Source organism: Vidua chalybeata, chromosome 2 (genome assembly GCF_026979565.1).
Source record: "Vidua chalybeata isolate OUT-0048 chromosome 2, bVidCha1 merged haplotype, whole genome shotgun sequence".
In the NCBI taxonomy this organism is placed as follows: Eukaryota; Metazoa; Chordata; class Aves; order Passeriformes; family Viduidae; genus Vidua; species Vidua chalybeata.
Window position 1 is genome coordinate 14,377,070 of NC_071531.1, and position 22,249 is coordinate 14,399,318.

Genomic DNA, 22,249 nt, shown 5'->3' on the forward strand with positions numbered 1-22,249 from the left:
GAAGAGTTCATGAGCTGAGGTAAGGACTGGGAGAGATCACTCATCAAATACCTCCAAGAGCAAAACAGGCTTGACTTAGAGATATGAAGAGAATTTATTGCTAAATCAGAGTGGCATAATGAGAAGTAAAGTAAACCCTTAAAAACACCTTCCCCCTACCCCTCCTTCCTTTCAGCTCCACCTCCTACTCCAGCAGTGCAGGGAGACAGGGAATGGGGGCTGTGATCTGTTCATCTCCCGTGGCTTCTCCCGCTGCTCAGGGAGAGGAGTTGTTCCTCTGCTGCAGCCTGGGGTCTCTCCCACGGCAGACAGTTCTCCATGAACTTCTCCAGCATGAATCCATCTCAGGAACAATAGTCCCCCTCAAACTGCTGCGGTGTGGGTCACTCTTCCATGGGGTGCAGTCCTCCAAGGACAGGCTGCTCCAGCCTGGGAGCAGGGCCCCTTTCTCTGCAGGTCTCCCACAAGATCACAGCCTCCTCTCAGGCATCTACCTGCTCTGGTGTGGGGCTCCTCCACAGGCTGCAGGTGGATCTCTGCATCCCTGTGGATCCCCATGGGCTGCAGGGCCACAGCTGCTTCACCATGGGCTGTACCAGGGGCTGCAGGGGAATCTCTGCTCCATCACTTGGAGCACCTCCTGCCCCTCCTTCTTCACTGACCTTGGTGTCTGCAGAGTTGTTACTCTCATATGTTCTTACTCTGCTCTTCTCTGGCCAAAAATTACAACTGTGCCACAACTTTTGTTTTGATTTCTTAAATATTTTATTTCTTAAATATGTTACCACCATCTCTAATTGGCCCAGCCTTGGCCAGCAGCCCATCCATCTTTGGATCCACCAGGGACTGGCTCACATAGTGGAAGCTTCCAGTAGCTTCTCACAGTCATTTTTGTGGCCTTCCTGCTACCAAAAGCCAGGCCAATGCAAACCCAATATAGCAGATCAACTCATCAAGTGTAGGAGGATAGTGCAAGTTGGATGAACTCATAGAAAATGAGATGGGGAAGGTGTGGCTGAGAGGCAGAAGACAGCCTAGGTATAGGTTTCTGCTTTGAGAAACAGGGCAGGGAGAAGATTTATTTCAGGTAAGGCAGATTAAATATTCTTGTAAGGCAGATGAAATATTCTTATAAGCAGCTGGGAGAAGTCTCACGATCACTGGCCCTTTTTCTCATGGGAGCCTTCAACTTTCCAGTTGTCTGCTGGAAATACGCTCCAGCAGGGAGGAAAGAGTCCAGGAGGTTCCTGGAGTGTGTGGAAGATTACCTGACACAGCTGGTGAGTGAGCTACCCAGGGGAGGTGCCCTGATGTTTGTGCCCTTTTGTTTGTGGACAGAGGACTCGTGGGTGATGTGATGGTTGGAGTGTGTCTTGGGCAAAGCCATCATGAAACAATAAAAGTTTTTGACTCTTGGAGAAATAAGGAGCAGGGGGTCCACAGAACTGCCACCTTCAACTTTCAGAGGACAGCTGGTCACAACTGGTATTCCCTCAGGCTCAGTTATGGATCCAGTCCTGTTTAGCAGAATTTGCTGATGACATCAAGCTGGAGTGCTGATCTGCTGGAGGGCAGAAAGGCTCTGCAGAGGGATGTGGACAGGTTGGATTGATGGGCTGAGGCCAGCTGTATGAGGTTCAGTAAAGGGAACTGCCAGGTCTTTCGCCTGGGTCACATCAACCCAAGGCACCACTCCAGACTTGGAGAAAAATGGATGGAAGCCTGTGTGGTATAACAGGGTCAGCCTGGGGGTGCTGGTCAACAGTGGCTGAAAATGACCCAGCATGCATCCAGGTGGCCAAGCAGGCCAATGGCATCCTGGCCTGGGTCAGCAATAGTGTGGCCAGCAGGACCAGGGCAGTGATTGTCCCCCTGTGCTCGGCACTGGTGAGGCCACACCTCAAATCCTGTGTTCAGTTTTGGGCCCCTCACTACAGGAAAGACATTGAGGGGTTGGAGTGAGTCCAGAGGAGGACAATGGACACTGTTTAGTGGTGAACTTAGCAGTGCTGGTTTAAAGATTGGACTTTGTGAGCCTGTCTTTTCCAAATTAAACAATTCTGTGATTCTGTGATTCTAAAATCCCTCCTGCCATCCCACTTCTTTCTTCCCAATTTTTCAAACAGACAGCTCAGCAGGCTCACCTGAGCAGGTCCAGCAGGTTGGTGAAAGATACGTGCTTTCACCATGAGAGATAAACCATGAGAGATAAACACTTAGAGGAGGCCAAAGACTTGAGGACAAATTTTGAGGCCCTATGGATCATTATTGTTACTGAACTTAGGAAAACCATATTTCTCCTTGCTTCCACCCAACAGTTCTTGTGTGTGCTGAGGTGCTGATTTGGAGACGCTGGTGAGCAATGGAAGAAACAGCAAGGTTTGAATAAATAGGGCTCTACTTCTCAGTATTGCTGGTTGCTGTCACCATTGCCGACAAGCCTGGCCCTGACCTGATGACCTAGAATTACAAGGGTCAAGGGAACATCCAGATTTGTGCTTTCCTACAGAAACTAGGTAAAAAGCACAAATTCTTAAATGTCTTATTGCACAGACAGGTAGCAAAAGCACACACACGCAAAATCAAATAAAACAAATAAAGTCCTCTGCCCTGTGAAGCACATAGTGTCCTCCCCCTCCCTCTTTCCATGACAGATATGTGTCCCTAGAGCTGGGGTATGGTTTACCAGCCTTCTGGCCTTCACAATGTTCTCGGCACTTCTTGTACGCTCCCTGCATGCACATCCATATGCTCATCCTCTGTTTTTATTGCTCAAGGTTATTGAGGGTAAATGAAGGCCTCCAATGCCACTTTCTATGGCCAATTTAGTGCTCTCAGATAATCTCCTGTGAGGTCACCCACCTCTTCTAAATGTCATGCACGCATGTGATCTGAAGGCCTTCACAGTCTGTCCTCATGCCTGAATGACATCCCAGTGACTCAGCCACTAACACCTCTGAATGAGACCATCCCTTAATTCCCTGCTATGGCTGTTTCTCCAATAAAATGTTACTGAGCATCCTCACAATGAGAGCAATCAGGTGGGGCAGTGCGAGGGGTAAGAGCTCCGTGGAGATTAGGAAAATTACACTGGACGGCACCATATAGTTGAGAAAATTCATTTGACATCAAATTCATGCAGTCATGACTCAAATGGGACATGTGGGCTCTTCCCTTGCTCTTGAGAGGAGAGGAACGTGCTCTGCCTCTGCCACACATCCAGCAAGGCAGCTGAAATCAGTTGTGTTCTGACCTAAACCCAAAGGCCAGGTCAGCTGCAGGGGTAGGCAAAGCTCTGCTGCTGTGCACCATGGATTTATCACCAGCCTCCACCTGGAAAAGAGCCCCAGCAGATCAGGAGTTCTGGAGGAGCCTGATTCAGAAAGACATGAGGTGGGACCACAGCCTCCAAAACCCCTTCCTGCTAGGGTGGAGGCAGGCCAGGAAAGCTCCTCTCCTTCCCTCGTCTTCCCTTCAGCAAGACCCAGGCTCTGCTAGCTCTGCTAGCCTCTCCTGGGATTGCACCCATCTAGCCTGCTTGGTTGAGGCTTCCTGCCCTGCAGGGAGCTCCTCACATCTGTGGGGGAAAAGCCCAGTGCCCAGGATTTCTAGTCCTTTCCCACAAAGCTGTGACTATCTCATTCCTCCGTGAGCTTCTTTAGTATGGCTGTGATTTCCTCTGTGAAGTCATTCTGTCCTGCTGGAGCAGCAAGTGAACCAGTACATTGGGGAAGTGATTCTGAATTGCAGGATTTCAGGAAACACAATGTATGTCAATGTGGAGGCATAATTCCTCCAGAATTTGTCTTATTGTATCCCAGCAGTCTCACTGGTGTTGCATTGTCTGGCAAATCTTTACCAAGAGCAGCTTCCAATTCTTCAAGGGGGTCTCTGTACTGCACCTCTTTCAACTTGGTATGGGCCAGCATGAATGAGAAGAATATGGCTGTGGTTAGTCTTGCTTATTGGCTTTTTTGGCTTAGTGATATCTTGCACACCTTGCTCCTTCTCCTCAAGAAAAGAGAGAAGAAAGTGACATCGAGAAATGCAAATTACTAATATCCAGAAAAAGAAAATTTTCTCCTCTACCAATCTAAAAAAGAAAATTACCTGTTTTATTCATCTTTATGACATGTAGGAGAAAAAACAAGAAAAAATTAGCTCTGACATCAGTGATGGTGGAGTTCATTTCCACACTACTGCATTCAGTCGTCAAAAATGCATTCTATATGGATCTATCTCAGCAGTTCTCAAGTCATGACATCTCTGGGAAGCAGCAGCTTTATAAAGAGCAGTGATGTTGGGCACTGACCTTCCAATGGCTCTTCCTGCGAAGAGAGGCAGTGCTTTCAGGCAGACACTTTGCATGCCCTTTGTTCTGTACATTTTCAGCTTACTGACATGCTTAGTAAATTTTGCAAACAGCAATTATGATGTCTCCCAAGTATCACACACCAGCATGCATCCCAGGCTTTCTCCTATTTAAAGCTTTTTGTTTTTCAGTAAAGCACCTCTATTTAGAAATGCACTTGTGTGAATCACCAAAGCCTGAGGACTTTGTGACTGAACACTTATTAGAAGCAGAAGAACCTTAAGTACAGCCCTCAGAGGGGTTCAAAATGCCATCTAATCCATCTCCTTGCCTCCAGGCAGATTTGTAAGGAATATATTTTTTGCAGAACACTTTAAAGATGATGCCATGCATGATGACAACCTCACAACCTCCCTAGGCAACTTGTCCTAGCCTTTTGTTGTCTTTACTGTTAGAAACTCTTACCTAATTTAAAGCTGCTATTATTTACCTGCATATTTATATCATGTATCTGTAATATTACATGTTATGCCTCTGCAGGAAACATACAACACTCAGTAGAGCAATCAAATTGGAATATTATGACAACCATATCAATTTCCATCCCAGAGGTGAGAAAGCAAACCCTATATTTCCCAAGACATGATTGACCTACATGCAAGGGGGGACCTTGGTCTCTTGTGATTTTTCTAGGTCAGATGACAAAAATAATGAGTCTTAAAGGAAAGTGAGCTGGTTCTTGCTGAACCCAAGCAAGAAGGCTCGCACTCAGAAGAACCAGAAATGGTTCCCAGTCCTGGGAGGCTCCATCTTCTCTAATGCCACTAGAGAACAGACCAAAACCAAAACAAGAGAAAAAAGGAAGAGGATAGATGACTAAAGTTTAAAAGTCAAACCTCAAACTGCTTCACCATGCAGAAGGTGTATCTCAGAACACATTTTTTTATCTTCACAAGCGAGAAACCCAAATGAGTATGCAGTGATTGGTGTAATTAGAAATTATGCTGTTCAAATGTAAAGAGTCAGCACGAAAAGAGTCAAGGCACAAAGTGGGATTATACCTTCCCCAGTGATTCTCCTGGTTGGAATTTTTGGAAATCTTTCATTTTCATGATGAAATGAAAGGTAGGGATAAGAAATACTGATAGAGATAATTTCATGTCTGAATACTCTTCAGAAGTTGAGACTAGTAGCTGAGTTGAAGCTTTTCTGGAGCTACAGCTTCCCACCTATAGTTGTGTAGGGGACGTAGAAGAACTAAAGTTGTTTTGGAAAACCTGAACCCTTTTTTATTCCTAATACAAATTTTCACCACTAATACCAATCACAAGAAAATCCTTTTCTCTTCCTTCCATCCACATTTTGTAAATGAGAAAGTAATTCTAATTTCCGGGCATACCATTAGCACCCAACACATCAAACCCACCCAAAAGGAGAAGAAGAATGAAGATGTCTATTTTCATCACTGAACACATAAGCTTTTAAAAATAACATGCTGAGGTGGGCCAAGGGGAGAAGAACTTTACCCCCCCATCTTTGCACATACGTCCCATAGTGATGCCTGCTTTTATGGCAGTGCAGGCTGCCACAGGAAGCCAAGGTTAAATAGTTTAAGGTTGAATAGCCTGGCTCCCCTTGGAGTTAGCATTTGTGACCTTTAGAAGGCTGTCCAAACCAGAAGCTGGTAAATATTTGTTTCTAAGAGAAACCCAAACAATTAAGAGCAAAAGTATTTATTGACCGCAGTGACTTAGAAAGTGGCCTCATGGGAGGGTGGTTTCCAGCACCTTCTGAGTGTTTCAAAAGTGCCCATTGCAAACAGCAATGTCCTGAACAAATCTGACACTTTGGTGTCACCTTGATAACAGAATCACAGAATTTGAGTAAGTAGGAAGGACATTGTGATGAGGAGCAGTGGCCATTAGGATTGCTTAGCTGCCTGATGGGACCTTGGCTTCTAACTGCTCTTTCTGCCTTTGGAAGTGACCTGAATCCTTTTGTTTCTGATGTCTTAGCTATGCCTATTTATCCTCTTGTTTTTCTTTTCAGTTGAGCATTTCAGTACATGGGAAACCACAAATGGCCTGTAGGAACTGAAGTTCTCTGCAATACTTTTTTTTTCTGGACTTATGGCAATGTGCTGCAATTCCAGAAGCTGTATAAATGCAGTATTTTCTCCAGTAACTCTTTTCTGAAAATAAGAGGAAAATCAGGAGAATGCCTGATCTGACTAGCAGGGGAAAAAAAAAAAAGAAATCAATATTTTTTTTAATGAATTATTTTTATTAATCATTTAATTAAACATTTCCAGAAATTGAAGCACTAGGAAACAATATTGCTTCTGAAGTAACCCAGGTGAGATCAGCAGGGGCTCCCACATAACACTGGTATCTGAGGACTCTGCTCCCTAAAGCATCAGTGAAGGCTGCAGAATGATCATCCTAGCAGAGATTATTGCTGCCCTTCCCCATCCTTGCTTACCAGAACCTGTTCTCTCCATACAAGCCACTGACAATCTCTACACAGCAAGAGTTAACCTATTAAAAATAAAGTGCTGTAGGTAGAAACTCACCAGACTCTCTTCTCTAGGAGATAAGGGGCTCAGTTATAAAGGGTCTGATCTTTAAAATGACCTTTATTCTAACAGGACCATTGGGAGTTGATTATACCCTGCATATCAGGTGAGAAAGCTGGCATATAAGGTTGAAAAATTAAGCTGAGACAGCCTCCCAAGCTTCTCTGTGCTAAGAAAGTTATGTTTCTGCTTGTTCCAGAGTTGATAGCAAAATTTCTATTGGCTTTGAAGGAACCAAAACCATTCTCTATTTTCATATAACTCTGTAAACTTTGGACTGAGAAACACTTATTCAACCACAAACTTCATTTGAAGAAAATTGCAAAATATAGCTCCCTGCAGAAGATCTGTTAGACTTCTAGCAGCAATTTTATATCATCAAAGGCAAATAAACCTGCTTGGGGAAAAACAGACAGGTGACTTGTATGGTGACTGCTTTCATATTCTGTGTATACTTTCAACTTACAGCCTCTAAGCCACAGTCAGGAGTAGCAGAAATATCAGGGTGTGCAGTTTGTTTGCACAGACTGTTTATTTTACATGTACAGCTGGTGTGTGTCAAAAGTGAGTGGATATGGCTATTTCAAGGTATGTCCTGAGCTTGAGTGTTTTCTTTCCAGACACTGTAATCTTCAAACTCTGGAAATGATATTATGGGGCTGCTGATGGGAAGTATGGGAGACACAATCGATTTTTTTACAAGTTTTGACTTAGCTGTGTAATGAAATGCTATACCAGCAGTGCACAGTATCTGCCTGCATAATGATGGGCTGAAAGTCTGCCTCCAGTCTAATTTGTGAAGTTAATATTTTGACTTTTCTTTTGCTGTTTTTTGGTTTTGTTTACTTTTGTTTTGGTTTCATTTTTTTTTTTTTTTTGCCAGGTCTGTAGGCATATTCATAGGTTACTGTGAGCTAAATGAAGGTGAAAGCAGAGAGGTTATCTACTGCTCTACATATATAAACCTAATCACTTTTTGAAATCAGGTTTCTTCTGACCACATTTTTCATTTTCACAGTACAAATTCAGGAAATTTTCTTTGTGGTAACTTGCTTGCTGGACCATGGTTCAGCAAAGGGGAAGACTGGTAGAGCACAAAGGTAGGGAAGCCATAGTTACACCCTTTCAATATGGTCAGGTTGGCCTAAACTACTGTATTGCTGTCCCTGAATGACCTTCAGAAAATATTAATTATGGCATTACTTGTAATTTTAAAAAAATGGAGACATATACATTTATTTTTATTCTCTTCCTCCTTTTAATGCTAGGATATGGAATTGACACGATTGTGTGGTAATTCCATTTAACCACATTTCTCACTGAAACTCAGCTCTCATGAGTATCCTCCCCTTGGGCATGACTCTGTTGGCATCAGAGGAGGTTCCTTGACACCAGCGTTGCTTCTTAAATGAAGGAGGAAAGTGCAACTGTACTGTTTTTTTGTGTGTGAGGACTAAGAATTTTCTGGCAGAACCTGATGTCCTTCTGAACTGTATTCCCCACCCTCACCCCCAGAGCCACTGTCTGTTTACTGCAGGAGGGGTTTTGCCAGCCCAGCCCAGCCCAGCCTCTGGCTGACCCGCATTGCTGAGGAGGGTGTGTGCTTGCCCGGGGGCACTGCTGGGTGCCTCGGCAAGGCTGGAGCGGTGCATCCAAGGGCTGCTGACTTATAATGTCAGACATTCTGCTGAGATTCTGCTGAGAGATACCACCCGTGGTTCTGCTGAGAGATACCACCTGCCCTGAAGAGATGGGCCACCTGGAAGACCAAACGGCAGCTAAGTCTTTGCAGTATTGGGAAGGTGTGTTGCTCTTAGACATTTCAAAGTTTGTGTTTCCCCCAAAGAGTTTCAGGTCCATCTGTCCTCTTCACCTGCTTTTTCTTCACTTGTCTACAGTTTCCTTTCTTGGGAGTGACAGAAGAACTAACATAGAGCAATGATTTTCCTGCTTCAGGCAAAATGCCAAGGTCCCCTGAAAACTCTGCTATTGTAGCAGGAAGATGCTGCTGCGCTGTCATGCCAGGTGCACACTGCTGGGGCTCAGGGCATGAGTGGTCACTCCCTTCAAGAGTCACTTATGTCAATCCTTACCCTAGACAGATGAGACCAAAATAAACTTGCCGAATAGAACAGCCTTTCAAGCTGTTTTGGGCTTACTGTGTGTTTTTTCTGTGCAGGTAAACCTTTGCACTTCCACAACAGAGTCAGTATTTGCATTGTTCCTGTCATAAGAACTCCAAAATTAAAATTAATAAAAGTGAGCTCATAGTACATTAGTTCTTGGAGAGTGCCTTGGAGATTAGGGTTTTGGCTCACTGCTATCCACAGTTTATGGGCATGCCCAGCTGGCATCCAGATCATACCAGGGAAAGAGGGGAGATAACTGAAATCCTGCATGGTCTGCTAGGACTCTGGCCTGGGGAAGAAAATTTGGCATACACAATTTCTGTAACTACTCTAGGAATTTCTTTCAGGAGTGGAATTTAGACTATGTCTGGTGTGGAGGGAGTTGTCTCTCTCCCTTTTTGGTGAGCAGGGCCACCAGTACCTCATGCCACTATGGATTGGCTCCGAGATCAGCCTGACAAGTGATCAGAGAGGCTCGCTAATCACACACCAGTCAGTAGCTCATGAAGACTGGGGGGGCAAATGACACACATTCCATCAATGCCTTTGTCACACTCCAGTATGGCTTTATTCAGTCAGGAGTCATTGAGGAAAAAAAAGCCCTCTAGATACCTAGGGGTTTGTCATCCATCCTTCATCCTTTGGCATGTGCAATTAATTCCAGCTGCACTTCACCCATGGGTGCTCTCCCACTCTCAAACCTGAGAGCTTGTGAATAAATGAAAAAGGATCAGCATGTGCAGGTGCAATCCGTTCAGTCCCAAGGATAAACCTGAGGCTTACATGACATGGAGGGACCAAGTCCAGCTCACTAAGTGATGTGGTGGTGCTGCTAACAGTGATCACAGCAATGATGGCAATAGTGTACAGACTTTAGGAACACTTTGAGTGATCACCTGAGTGTAGACATGAGGATCTCATTGTCCCATGCAGTAACAGCTGCTGATTACACTGTAACCTTTACTTTGCTCACCAACAGTCCATGTCTTGGAGAACATTTTCATGAATGTGAATTAGGAAATCAAAGAGGATAGTAGAGCTGAATCCTAATAGCTTATGTGAAAAGCACCTTGGTTTGAGAGACATGCAGGTTTATTTCAACACTGCAGCTTTACTTCTTCTCTGTGGTGTCCCTATATAGGAAAATGTCAGTTTTCTCCTCTGTGCTCTCAGAGCACTGGTTGTGCCTTACATGTCTATCCCTATAAAAACTCATCCTCCTCCTAATTACAAGTAAATGCATTCAAAGACCATTGAACCGTGGCAGGCTAGTCCCCTTATCCTTTTCTTAGACCTGAGGTGTGTATCCCAGCTGTAGGGGTTTTGTGCTGGATACAGGTATCAGCATGGAGATCAGGCCAGGATGGACTGGGCTGTGTGCAGGGAGCTGCTGGGTGACTGTGTCCAGCCAGGGCAGAAGGGAAAGCCCAGCTCTCCTGCCATGAGTGGTCACACAGCCCAGGCTGCAGCTGTTGCCACTACATCACCCATCACATTACCCAAGCAAATAAGGGTTGGGAACAGAGTTCAACCAGCCCCAAGGTCTTTGGGAGGCAGGAATGCCACATGGGGGTCAGAAATGTTCCTTGTATAGCAGGACGGCTTCCATACATGCAGAAGGGACCCCATGAGCAGAGCAGCTTCAGCTAGGGCTGTACAAACCCATGCTGTGCAAAGTCAGCAGCCAGGAGTGTCTGTGAGCATCCCTGAGCTCAATGCAGAGCGAAGATGCCCCTGGGCAGGGGTTGCAGGTCCCTCTCTGCCCCAGCAACAGCACAGGCAGCACTGCTTGCCCAGGGGTGGAAGCCAGGGCTCAGTGCAGAGCATCTCTGGTGCCACCTGGCCATCACAGGAACAGATGAACCCCAAGCAGCCCTCCACCCTCAGCTGTGAGATGCTGTGAAAGCTATTAGTGCATCGGCTCTGAAATGGGCTCATTAAAATACACATTCTCCTTCATTATCCTGTGGCTGCAGTGCCTGACTCATACCACTGCAGTTACTCTGGAATGGGAACCCAAGTTTAAAATTTTCCAACTTGTTTTTATTCACCAGGGAAGCTCATGTCTAACCCACTGAGATGGCAGTGGAAGCTGGAACAGCTTCTATCTTCATGGGAGGCAAACAAAACCTGAAAAGTACAGGAAGAGGAAATAAATGAGGCACTGTCTGATTGAAAGTCTGTTATTTCATGTTGCCTTTCACAATTTGACACAGGATGCTTTCTTGCACATGTGTAGCTGGTGCTGGAGTAACCCAGCTGGGACGTGGCCACTCCCAGCCCAGGTGTGCCAGTGGTATTTCCTCCTTTCCTCCTCTTTTTCCACAGAACACAGAAGAGTGCCACACAGCCATGGCTTAGCAGCCATGGTCTTGCAGCAAGCTTTGGCTGGCATCCCTGCTCTGACTCCTGACCATGCTAAACCTCACTTCTCCCCACGGGCAGACGGAGCCTTGCACTGAAAGCTTTTGCTGCCAGCACTGTCCCCAGACACAGACCCCTCTGAGGTGGCACATGGATGGATACAGGGTGCTGAGGGTTTGCAGAACTTCTCTGACAGGCTGGGGGAGGCACTGCTTTGTGCTGCCTTCCTGCTCCCCTGGCTCACGGGGACAGTGTCCTGTGGGCACCACTTGCACAGTGCTTAAAGCCACAGGCAACCCCAGCCTCCTCCTGCCAAAATGGAAACCTCATGGCCTAAGCCCACCTCATGCAAGCTGAGAACCTTCTCTTTTGCTTTTATTCACAGACATGATCTTACCAGACATAGCTTTTAGCTGCAAGAAAATTCCTCCCTCTTACTGTTTTGCTCTTAAGGACTGCTTTCCTGGGCTAAACATCCTTTGCTTTAAATAGATATGCTGACCCAAATACAACCGTGAATGATTATTCAAGGATAAAGAACAGACTGGAGTCCAAAGATTTTTACAAGACAACTTAAATCAATATGATCTTTCTGGCTAGCACTTCTAGGAAACCTGTATAGCTACGCTCATTACTTGGCTCATTTTGCTGTTATTTGTTCATGCAGTACATTATCAAGCATCTGAAATATTTACTCTGTTGTCCTCTGGACTGCACTGATTTCTTTTGGAACAAAATGTAGCCTGGTAATCCTCTGCTGTGGATTTTTGCAACTAATATTTTACAGTAAGCCACTTGTAAGTAATGAGCCTAGTATCACTTGTACAACTCTTTTTATAATCTTGACCCTTAAAAAATAATTGGCAACATTTAAAATAATAATTCAATTGTTTATTAACCAATGGCCTACTTGTAATATTAAACTGAACATGACATTGCAACTTGGGCCATTTTTCAATTTTTTAATAGCAAAAAAACCTCTGCATGTGTGGAAGCCAATATTTTTCACAGCACACATCTAAATTTTTTTTTTATTTCAGACCGCCTACTGTAATAGAGCAGTCAGTTCAACAGAAAATATGCTGAAAGCCTGAAATCTAAATCTAATTTAAAGTCTAAATGATGCACATGATTAAAAATGTATTATCTATCCCACCAAATCAGCATCATTGAAACACTAATATTTCCCTAATTTTAAGCACCATCTAGTGAGTCAAACATTAGATCTGATCTTCCAAATTATGCCCAAGGAAAATAAGATCCTGGTTTGACTGCATCCCACTTAGTGCTAGGTCTCATGCTGAGATTTGTAAGTCAGCTGTTTAGTCACCATCTGTTCTCTTACTAATGGACATTAAAGATTCTTCCAAAGGTGCTGGAGACCTGAGCTTCTGCATGAAGATAATTTGTTTGTTGACAAAGGAGGGTCTTGGCTGAGCAGGCTCCCTAGTTAGACAAGGCTAACTGCCTGGAAGTGAAGCAGGGAAAAACCTCATTTTGATAATGATATATTTTTTTTTAATCACTCCAGAGCAAGGGACTGGAAAGAATGTGGTTTTATTTCAATTATAAGCCAAAAAAAATCTCCAGGCAAATAAACAGCTTTATAAGGATCATGATTCTTACTACTTCCATTAGCTGGCTTGCCATGAAGATGCAGTAGGTCTGAGAGAGAATAGCACAGTAAATCTGCATACAATTATAGGACCTGCTTACCTGGCACTGGTTTTAAATCAGTTCAGTTAAATCAGCGCCAGGAACTGACCTGTATAAAGAGCCACCCATGGATGGAATTCCTTTGGAAAGCAAGTGATGCACATCCGGTTGGGTTAACATGGAATCACTCCGGGCACAGGGACGTTCAGACTGAGCCTCGTTTGCCCCCTCTGAAATTACAGAGTTTGTGGCTGGAACTGTGCTGGTACTTTACACATTCCAGCCAAACTGGTGAGGAGGAAAAGGCACATTACCTTGGACAGGAATGCCTCGCTAGGGAGGCAGGAATGTCATATGGGGGTCAGAAATATTCCTTGGCTGCTAATGGCAATACCCTCAGTTGGCCAAGCCATACATTTGACCTCTTTCTGCTCAAATCTGGATCCAGGGGAAGTGGATTGATTTATGTGTCCTCGGTCCCAGCTACTCTGTGCTACCAGCACACGCACTTCAGCAGTGCCCTGGGGCTGGTGGCCCCGGCCCCACAGCAGACCAGCCCAGTTCTGTGCACGGGGTCTCTCCTGCTGCTGCATCCCCAGCCACCCGCCCAGCCAGTGCTCACCTCTGCTGTGCTATGTCTGCTTGGGAGGTCACACAGTGAGGGAGGCTGACAACCTGGCCTGGGCCACAGAGACCTCTCTGCTGTTCTGTTTTTGGGTTTTCCCCATTTCTCCCTGTGCATCACTTCCTGGCTGTGCCAGAGCAGTTATGGCAGCACAGCCTAAGGGCTGGTGGAGGACAAGTACTGTTGACTCGCACCTCAGGCTCCCAGGGAAATTGGGGTGGACAGTGCCCACCTGCTATTTCAAAACAGTGGAGGTTTATCTGTGCCTTGTGTTACAGAAATCTGGTACCTGGTGGGCTTTAACTGGGGAAAGCAGCATCTCTAGGAGTGGGAGCATTTAAGGCCTGGTCCCTCATCACCAGGACTCATGACTGATAGAGGTACCTGGCCTTTGGTCTCTACTTCCAAAACAGGAGAAGTATCAAAACTGAAGCTTGGAATCGACTGCACAGTGTTAGTGAAACTGTGAAATACCTTAGAGTTGTCCCAACTTGGACATTGGCAAAACTGCTGGGAAAAAGAAACAAGCATCCCTTTTCTCCTCCATCCCTACTGCCCATACATGTTGTGTTGCTAGCAAAGGGCAAGATCTTTTAGCAAAAGATCCTGATTTGTGGTCTATAAATGGTCATGATGGAAAGTGGATTCAAACAAGAAATCAATTTTCAGAGCTATACAGCAACAAAAAAATAATGTTTTTGTAATCCTTCCCCACAAACAGAGCAGAGCATGTGTAGGTATCAGTCTGTTTAGCAAGACAGTTTAAGCTCACTGGAACAGTCACACAGCATGCACAGTCCATATTAGGATCCAGTCATCTCCAAACACTGCTTAGCTACAGGGGTAAGCCAGAATTTAATGACACCACATAAATAAATATAAACAAATACAGTAAAAAGGCTTTACCTTGGGCTTAAGCAAAAAGCGAAATTTTCCAGTCCTGTGGGATCCTTCTCTGCTCCCAAGTCTGCTGGCTCACAGTGCAGCAAAATGATCAGGTATTTATCAACCCTGGCAAGGTCTGCAAGTCCTGAGAGTGTTTGATTTGGAAAGAAAGGTGTTGGGAGGAGATTCCTGAACACCTTCACCCAGAGTTATGCAGGGAAAAAAAGAAGAAATAAAAGCAAGCTTTAAGAGGTCAGAATGTGTAGCCTGCCCAGAGCTGCTATTCCTGGTAGAAATTAGACCCTGAAGTGCCCAGGTGAAAATCAGGGATAATCCCTGTATAAGTGCTTCTAATTGGGACAATCTGAAAGTGAGGAAGTTGAGCAAGACAGCACTGGCCCACCCCTGGGGGCTCTGGGTTGGTTCCCAGCTGGTAACTGAGAGCAGAATTATGCAAAGCCTCCTCTATAAACAGAATTTGGTTTATTATGGCCGAACTGGGGGAATCTATTTTTGTCGCCACTTTGTGCAAATGTGTTACCCTTGTGATTTCCAGCCAGGTCATTCCAAGTCAGCTGCTTTGGCTGTGGCTGTCACTGGAAGCTCCTCTGTCTGCCCAGTCCCTGGCCCCATTTCTCAACTGCCTGGGGTTGGCTCCCAGGCCAGGGGGACGAGGGGATGAGCCTGTGGCTATTCTGGTAGCTGTGAGCTATGGAGGTGTCACGTGAAGCAAAGAGCCAGAAATGCATGTCAAATCGAACCACTGACTAATCATGGTATTTTGGTTGTCTTAGTGGCTGCCAGGGAAAGATTTATGGGCTCAGAAAAATCTTCCCGTAATAATCCCTGGGTGCTGATTTGATCTTCAGCCGAGGCTTCCCAGGACCATGCGGAAAGAGGACGGAAAGGGGGCTGCTGTCCCTGGGTGGTGACGTCTAAACTGATCAGAGTTCAAAATACAAACAAGAGGAGAAAAGTCAGCGCTCTCTTCTCATCTGTGTCTGCTCAGAGCCACGCACTGGCAGCCAGAGAGGATCCCTTTGATCTGCCTGTGGAGCAAGAAGGGCTGGGGGCGACGGCTGAGCAGAGACGAAGGGCCATTTATTGGGACTGTCATCTAGCTCCCTCATCTGTCACCTGATGGCCAGCCAAGCAAGCGCTCGGCACAACTGTGGACTCTTCATCCTTGCGCAACTTGTGGAGGCAAGAAAAGTAAGCATCCTACAGCTGATATGACATTCAGCTATTTTTTCTATAAAGGAATGAATTGAATTCACTACAAATGTACTAACTGTCCCCCTATGCCAGGCAAGATACTGACTTGTTATTTTGGGTTGGGCTTTTCTCTAACAGCTGGAGGTCTGCTGGGCATTCAAGCAATGGCTGTTGAGTAAGGCAGCTGTTTCAATATCTAATTGCATTTCAGCTCTAATAGCTCAAGGGAAAAGTATTGCATTGTCTGCCATGAGCTACTTCCTGTCCTACTGCAAAGCACACTGCACCACCGTGCTCGCTCAATATCAGAGCCTGAGATCAGAGGGCTTTCTCTGTGACATTTTGCTGAAAGTGAAAGAAAACGAGTTTCCTGCACACAAGTCCTTGTTGGCATGCTCCAGCGACTACTTCCGAGCCATGTTCAAAAGTTATACCCAAGAGTCTAAAGCCAGTGTCATTCACCTACAAGTTGTCTCACCCACTGGGCTCCAGCACATCCTGGATTTCATTTACACATCCTTGCTGCCCCTTTCCTTTGAAAGCCTGGAGGATACCTTGGAAGCTGCAAGCTACTTGCAAGTCACTGATGCTATCGGCTTGTGCAATCAGTACTTAGTTAACAATCTTGCCTTGGAAAACTGCTGCTACTCCGCCAATGTGGCCAGGAAGTTCTACCTGCCAGATGCCCTAGCAGCTGCAGAAAAATACATTATCAAAAATGTCTGGAAGCTGCTGGACTTGGATTTGTCAGGACTTCTCGAGCTGAACTTCAGATCTTTGCTAGCAGTGATTCAATCACCAGATCTCCCCATGGTGGAAGAATGCCGCCTGTTGAATCTTGTCCTGCTGTGGTTGAAGCAGGATAAATCCAGGCTGGATCACGCAAGCAGCCTTTTAGAGCACATAAGATATGGTCTCATCCCAGTGGAAGAGCTGAGAAAAACCTACACACAGTCAGAAGTGTCCCTCTCAGCAGGTATTAAGTGCTTGATCATAAAAGCAATAAATTATCACACATCTGTATTCAAACAACCTGTCCTGCAGGATAAGTCCACCACACTGAGGAACCAGAAAACTCGGATCATTCTGCTGGGGGGAGGCACAGCAAGCGAGGGGCTTGTCACTGACGTGGTGTCCTTCGATGTTTACAATCACAAATGGCGAACCCTCACACAGCTGCAGGACAGGGTGCAGAACCACAGCGTGTGTGTGGTGGGGAACTTCCTCTATGTCTTGGGTGGGGAGATAGAAAGTGGTACCCTGGGTGATGCTAAAATTGGAAAGACCTTATTGGTTACAAACAAGGTCCATCGGTATGATCCAAGATTTAACACATGGACCCAAATCACGGGCATGCTGGAAAAGAGATGCCAGTTTTCTTGCTGTGTCCTAGGCAAGGATATCTTTGCCATTGGTGGAAGGGGTGAGGACGGGTCGCTGCATTCATCTGTGGAAGTCTATGACATCAGCAGGGATAGATGGACGAAGGCCAGGGAATTGCCATGCAGGATACATGGTCATGCCAGTGCTGTTTGCAAGAACACCATATACATCTCTGGGGGCAAGTACTCGGCCTCAGCCAGCACAAGCAATGACGTTTATTCTCTGAGCTCACTTGAAGGGCAGTGGGTGAAACGTGCCCCAATGAGCATTGCTCGGTTTGGGCATCAGATGGCAACAATCAGGGGATCCATATTCACCTTTCTGGGACTATATGAACCTTTCTCTGAAATAGAAAGGTATGACCCGGATCAAAACCAATGGACTCGGTTGAAACCACTGGTCTACGATCGATTCTCCTACGGCCTGGCAGTGGTAGAGGAAACAGCTCTTCTTATTGGGGGAAAGAAATGGCAAAACTCGCTGGAGGTCTCCACACAAGACGTGGTTGGCTATGACATTGACAACGATGGCTGGGAAGAGATCTGCAAGGCCCCTCTGCCGTGGTGTGGGCTGCAGTGCGCCGTGCTCCAGCTCTCCGAGGTGGCCGAAGAGCAGGACAGTGACAGCCAGCAGAAGAAGCTGCCCAACTGTTGAGCTCCCATGCTGAGGAATATCTATCCCAGGAGATGAGTGAGCAGGGCGGTCGGGGGGAAGAAGAAAATTGCACTGGCACTGAATGTGAAAGTGGATGTGTTGCTTGGATAAGCCAAATGCTTGGTGGAAACAGGCAAGAAAATCTGACTCCAGCACAGGAAACACATCTAGGATTTATAAAGCTGGAAGCTGATCTCACTGAGCAAGGATGTAGCAAGTAGCACACTTAGAGGCGATGACTGAGAATTGTAATCCTTGACTTTTGGATAATATCTAGATAGCAATTAGTAGGTGTTGCAAGTGGGATTTTTCAAATATTAAAAAATATAATCCATCTTTTCTGTTTTCTTAATCAAAGGTAATTTTCCCAGATGGTAAGTGCTATTGAGTTTTTATGCTATGGCTAAGCAAAAGGAAAGAGAGCTATATAAAGACTAGAAAATTGATGCCTACAAGAATTAGTAGCAAGTACTGCCAAGGAAAAGGTATTATTTGATATATTACTTACTAGGCAAGAATGTCTTAGCTAACCAGCATGGACAGAAAGCATGGACTTTTCACTATGTAGACTCAGCTACAGCTGAAAGTTAAAACAGTGTTTGATAAAAGCCATTTCTCTCTCAGTGGCCTTTGTTGTAGAACACCTTCCAGATGCTTATTTTGTGTTATTTTAGAGATGTGCACTACTGGTGATGTACATTTCTTTTGTATCCAAACCCCGTGTTAGCTCAGATGGCCAGAGCTGAGCGGGTATCCTTATCCTTAGCCTCCAAGAAGTTTCTTACAGGAGTAACAAGCTGTTACTGATGCCTTGGCATTTACCTCAGCACCATCCGCTGTTTATCACACCTGTTCATAAAATGCTTTGCTGCTACATGATGGAACCCAGCAGTCAAAAAAGGTTTAATTTCATCAAAGAATACAAAGGGGAGGGAGGTAACTGAAGGTTTTCAGAAGTCTTTACTCAGTGTCTGCTTACATACAAATCAGCAGTAGTGTCATATTGTCACTCCCTTTTGGCCACACTGGCAGCATCTGAAGTCACACTGGGGTACTTTAAGATACATGAATATGTGAAATGCAGACGCAATGGTCAGATGACACAGAATCAATCTGGTATGGACTAAAGTGAATCTTGAACCATAAATGTTCATTTAAAAGCTAAATTTATTGTACTTCATTTTACAGTGTTCCCTTTCTAGGCTGAGAGTTAATACAATAAAAATATATATAGAAGAACATTTAATAGTCTTAAAAGAAGGCAGCACAATGGAGAGGACACATGTTCTTTGTCACTAGACTAGCTTAAAAAACTGTAATGTTTAATTTTCACCTTTAAAGCAATCAAGCTAACTTTACTAATGTAAAGTGCAGGCAGAATGGCTGTTGCATAGCAACAGATCTAAGTCTTCTGAACTGCCTTGGTTTTGACAAGGAATCAACTACACAATGTGCATATACATCCATCAGATATAAAGAGTTTTTCATATGAATATATTTACTTTTGGTCCAGTAAAACAATAGCAAGAGAATCTAAATGCTTGGAACAATAGCACGATCCATTTCAAGTCAAGCATTTTTAAGAGAAATTTACAAAAACCTCACAAATTTAATATACAAGTCAGTACCCATGCAGTAAATAAATGTCCAGTTTATACAAACAATATTCTTCTAATAGTACAAATCTTACACTGGATCCAGAATTCTATACAAACGTTAATACATGATTTGTCATCCAGACAACTTGAATATAGGATTACTGAAAATGGGCTACAGAAAGGCCACTCTTCTGTACAGTTGTGCAAAATCTGCAGAACATTTGCAATCCAAATGCAATAACAAGATAGAAAATGAGGGGTAGGAAGAGGAAAAGAAAGAAAAAGGAGAGCAAGAGAGAAAAAGGGGAGCAAGAAAGAAAGAAAAGAAAGAAAGAAAGAAAGAAAGAAAGAGAGAAAGAAAGAAAGAAGAAAGAAAGAAAGAAGAAAGAAAGAAAGAAGAAAGAAAGAAAGAAAGAAGAAGAAAGAAAGAAAGAAAAGAAAGAAAGAAAGAAAGAAAGAAAGAAGAGAAAGAAAGAAAGAAAGAAAGAAAGAAAGAAAGAAAGAAAGAAAGAAAGAAAGAAAGAAAGAAGAAAGAAAGAAGAAAGAAAGAAAGAAAGAAAGAAAGAAAGAAAGAAAGAAAGAAAGAAGAAGAAAGAAAGAAAGAAAGAAAGAAAGAAAGAAAGAAAGAAAGAAAGAAAGAAAGAAAGAAAGAAAGAAGAAAGAAAAAAGAAAGAAAGGAAAGAAAGAAAGGAATCTGTCCATTCTTTCCTTCATCCCTTCATGGATATAACTGCCAGGAAATATCAGAGTTCATAAAGTTTAAAGTACATTCACTGAGCTGTACAGGCAATAGTCTCAAGTTGGTTAAGAGTACAACTCATGAAAGTATACAGGAGGTTTTTCCTTTCCACATGAGCATTATTAAATCATGTAATGAGTCCTAACTTATGCAGCAAAATACTGAAGAGCAGCAGAAATATTTTGTCATGCTCTTAACATTTTTCAAAACCAAGTTCATAAAAAGTAAATATATGATTTAAGAGTTCTCTCCCACTTTTATTTCAGGCATGTGCCTAACTCTAAGGAGCTATTTCCCCTCATATTCACTGAGTTGTCTTTAGCAGATAACAAATCTCATGAAAGGTTAAAACATTTTAATTGGCTTGTGAACTCAGCAGAATCCAGAGACATCCTTCCCCTTCAAAAGCAAACCAGAGGCTTTTTTACTCCTTGGTTATTTTTCAGGTTCCATGCTCAATTCTGCTCTCATCACACATCATCCCTGCATACAATACAGCCAAATTTCACAGCTGTGAAAACACATAGGAAACTACTTGAAAAATCCTATTCACTCCTTTTCTATTGTGGGAATCTTCAAAGCATCTCAGATTTGAAGCATTTCATTGGAAACGTTTTCCACTGCTGCTGTTCTGGGCTAAAGAAACGCTGCTACCAACAATGTTGAAAGTCTACATTTTCTCTTTTGCAAAATCTGCACATTATACTGATACCTTCAGTGCAAAAGCATCATCAATCACAGTACCATGACAGTTTTTTTTTTCATCAATCTAATGTGATTAAGAGACAACACACAATTTGGTCTTAATTTAATACAAACCAGCATTCCTTTGCAGTGGTGGTAAATCTTAGCAACAGGCTTTAAAAAAGCACAAGGAAATAACACCTAACCTTTTGACACTTAAACTCACATTAGTCATTTTTTGTCTGCCGATTTTCACCATTTGATGTGTTTGACAAAACTGAAATACAACCACTGCATTATACTTTTCCCCTGTTATATAAGAAAACTCCTAGAGTTTCTCATTAAATATAAAAATTGGTTTTCTCCCACCACCAAAACAGTACCTGCACTCCAAAAATGCAATGCAATACTGGAATTATATAATATAAAATATCATTGTAAAACTGACCTTTGATAACAAAAGCTTAATAGCATGTGGAACTTCCTGCATGAAGGCCACAGTCTTCCAAAAATGCTTTTAAATACTTTTCTTCAATAGCTAAAGATCATGTTTTTTTTTAATTCACAGAAGGTAAACACAAGCAGAGCATTGGTAGCTTATAAAATATACAAATCCTCATTAAAGAAGTGGTATCGTTGACCATTGAAGGTTTCACACAGCTGAGTAACATTAAAATATAATTTACTAGAGCTCTCACATATTGATATAAAAACTACTTTATGCACTTAAGTAAAGGGCTGGGGTGCAGCAAATGGACAGAAAGAGAGACTTTCATACATGTGTTTCTATGTAAGAGTGAGTGTGCGCTAACGAAGCTATAAGTGCTTCAACCTCAGAGGAGCCATTAACAGAGTCCCTCGGGGGGCTGCTTTCATAGATGTTCATGAAGAGATCAAGGTACATTTGTTTCCATTCTTGAAAGTCTCTAGACGTCAAGGCTGGATTATCCAGAACTTTATCTATAATGGCTACTTCTCCTTCCCTGGCCTGTGAGAGAAAAGGAACAAACAAATAGTTAATGCAGGGGATGAGTCACTGACAAAATCAATCACGGGGGTGGAAGCAGAGAATGGGGGGTACGAACTCAAGCCTCAGAGCCCCAGAAAGCACAGGGACTATCTGATCTATGAGCACTCACACACAGGAGCCTTTCTACAGGGTGTCCCACATTCCCCTGTGGGACTTGGGCTTCCCTTGCCTTGTCCAGAACCCTCAGTAAGAGTTCCTATTCCCCCACCTGTCCCCTTGTTCAGAAAAAGCAAGTCCTGTACTGTTTACTATTAGCTGCTCGCATTTCTCAGGATGGGTTTCACACAACAAAGTGCCATCTGTTTGCTCTTGATCAGCATCAGAAGTACTGCGTGGGTGTGTGGGATGCAGACACACACACGGCCTCCTGCCCGCCAGCACAGCTACACCTCCTCACCAG

General features: G+C 44.0%; 2 protein-coding genes across 2 annotated transcripts in view; one reads left to right on the forward strand and one right to left on the reverse strand.

Moving 5' to 3' along the window:
* Nucleotides 1-16,010: 16,010 nt before the first annotated feature.
* KLHL34 (kelch like family member 34) lies at nt 16,011-17,798 on the forward strand. Its single transcript, XM_053936515.1, has one exon. It carries the CDS (start codon nt 16,011-16,013, stop codon nt 17,796-17,798), a length of 1,788 nt encoding a protein of 595 aa, XP_053792490.1.
* A 2,304-nt stretch (nt 17,799-20,102) lies between these two features.
* The window catches only part of CNKSR2 (connector enhancer of kinase suppressor of Ras 2), a 202,357-nt gene continuing 200,210 nt past the window's right edge, over nt 20,103-22,249 (reverse strand). The window contains exon 22 of the mRNA XM_053935604.1: nt 20,103-21,807. Within this exon, the coding sequence (XP_053791579.1) occupies nt 21,592-21,807 (216 nt within the window). The 3' untranslated portion in view covers nt 20,103-21,591. The remainder of the gene's footprint in view (nt 21,808-22,249) is intronic.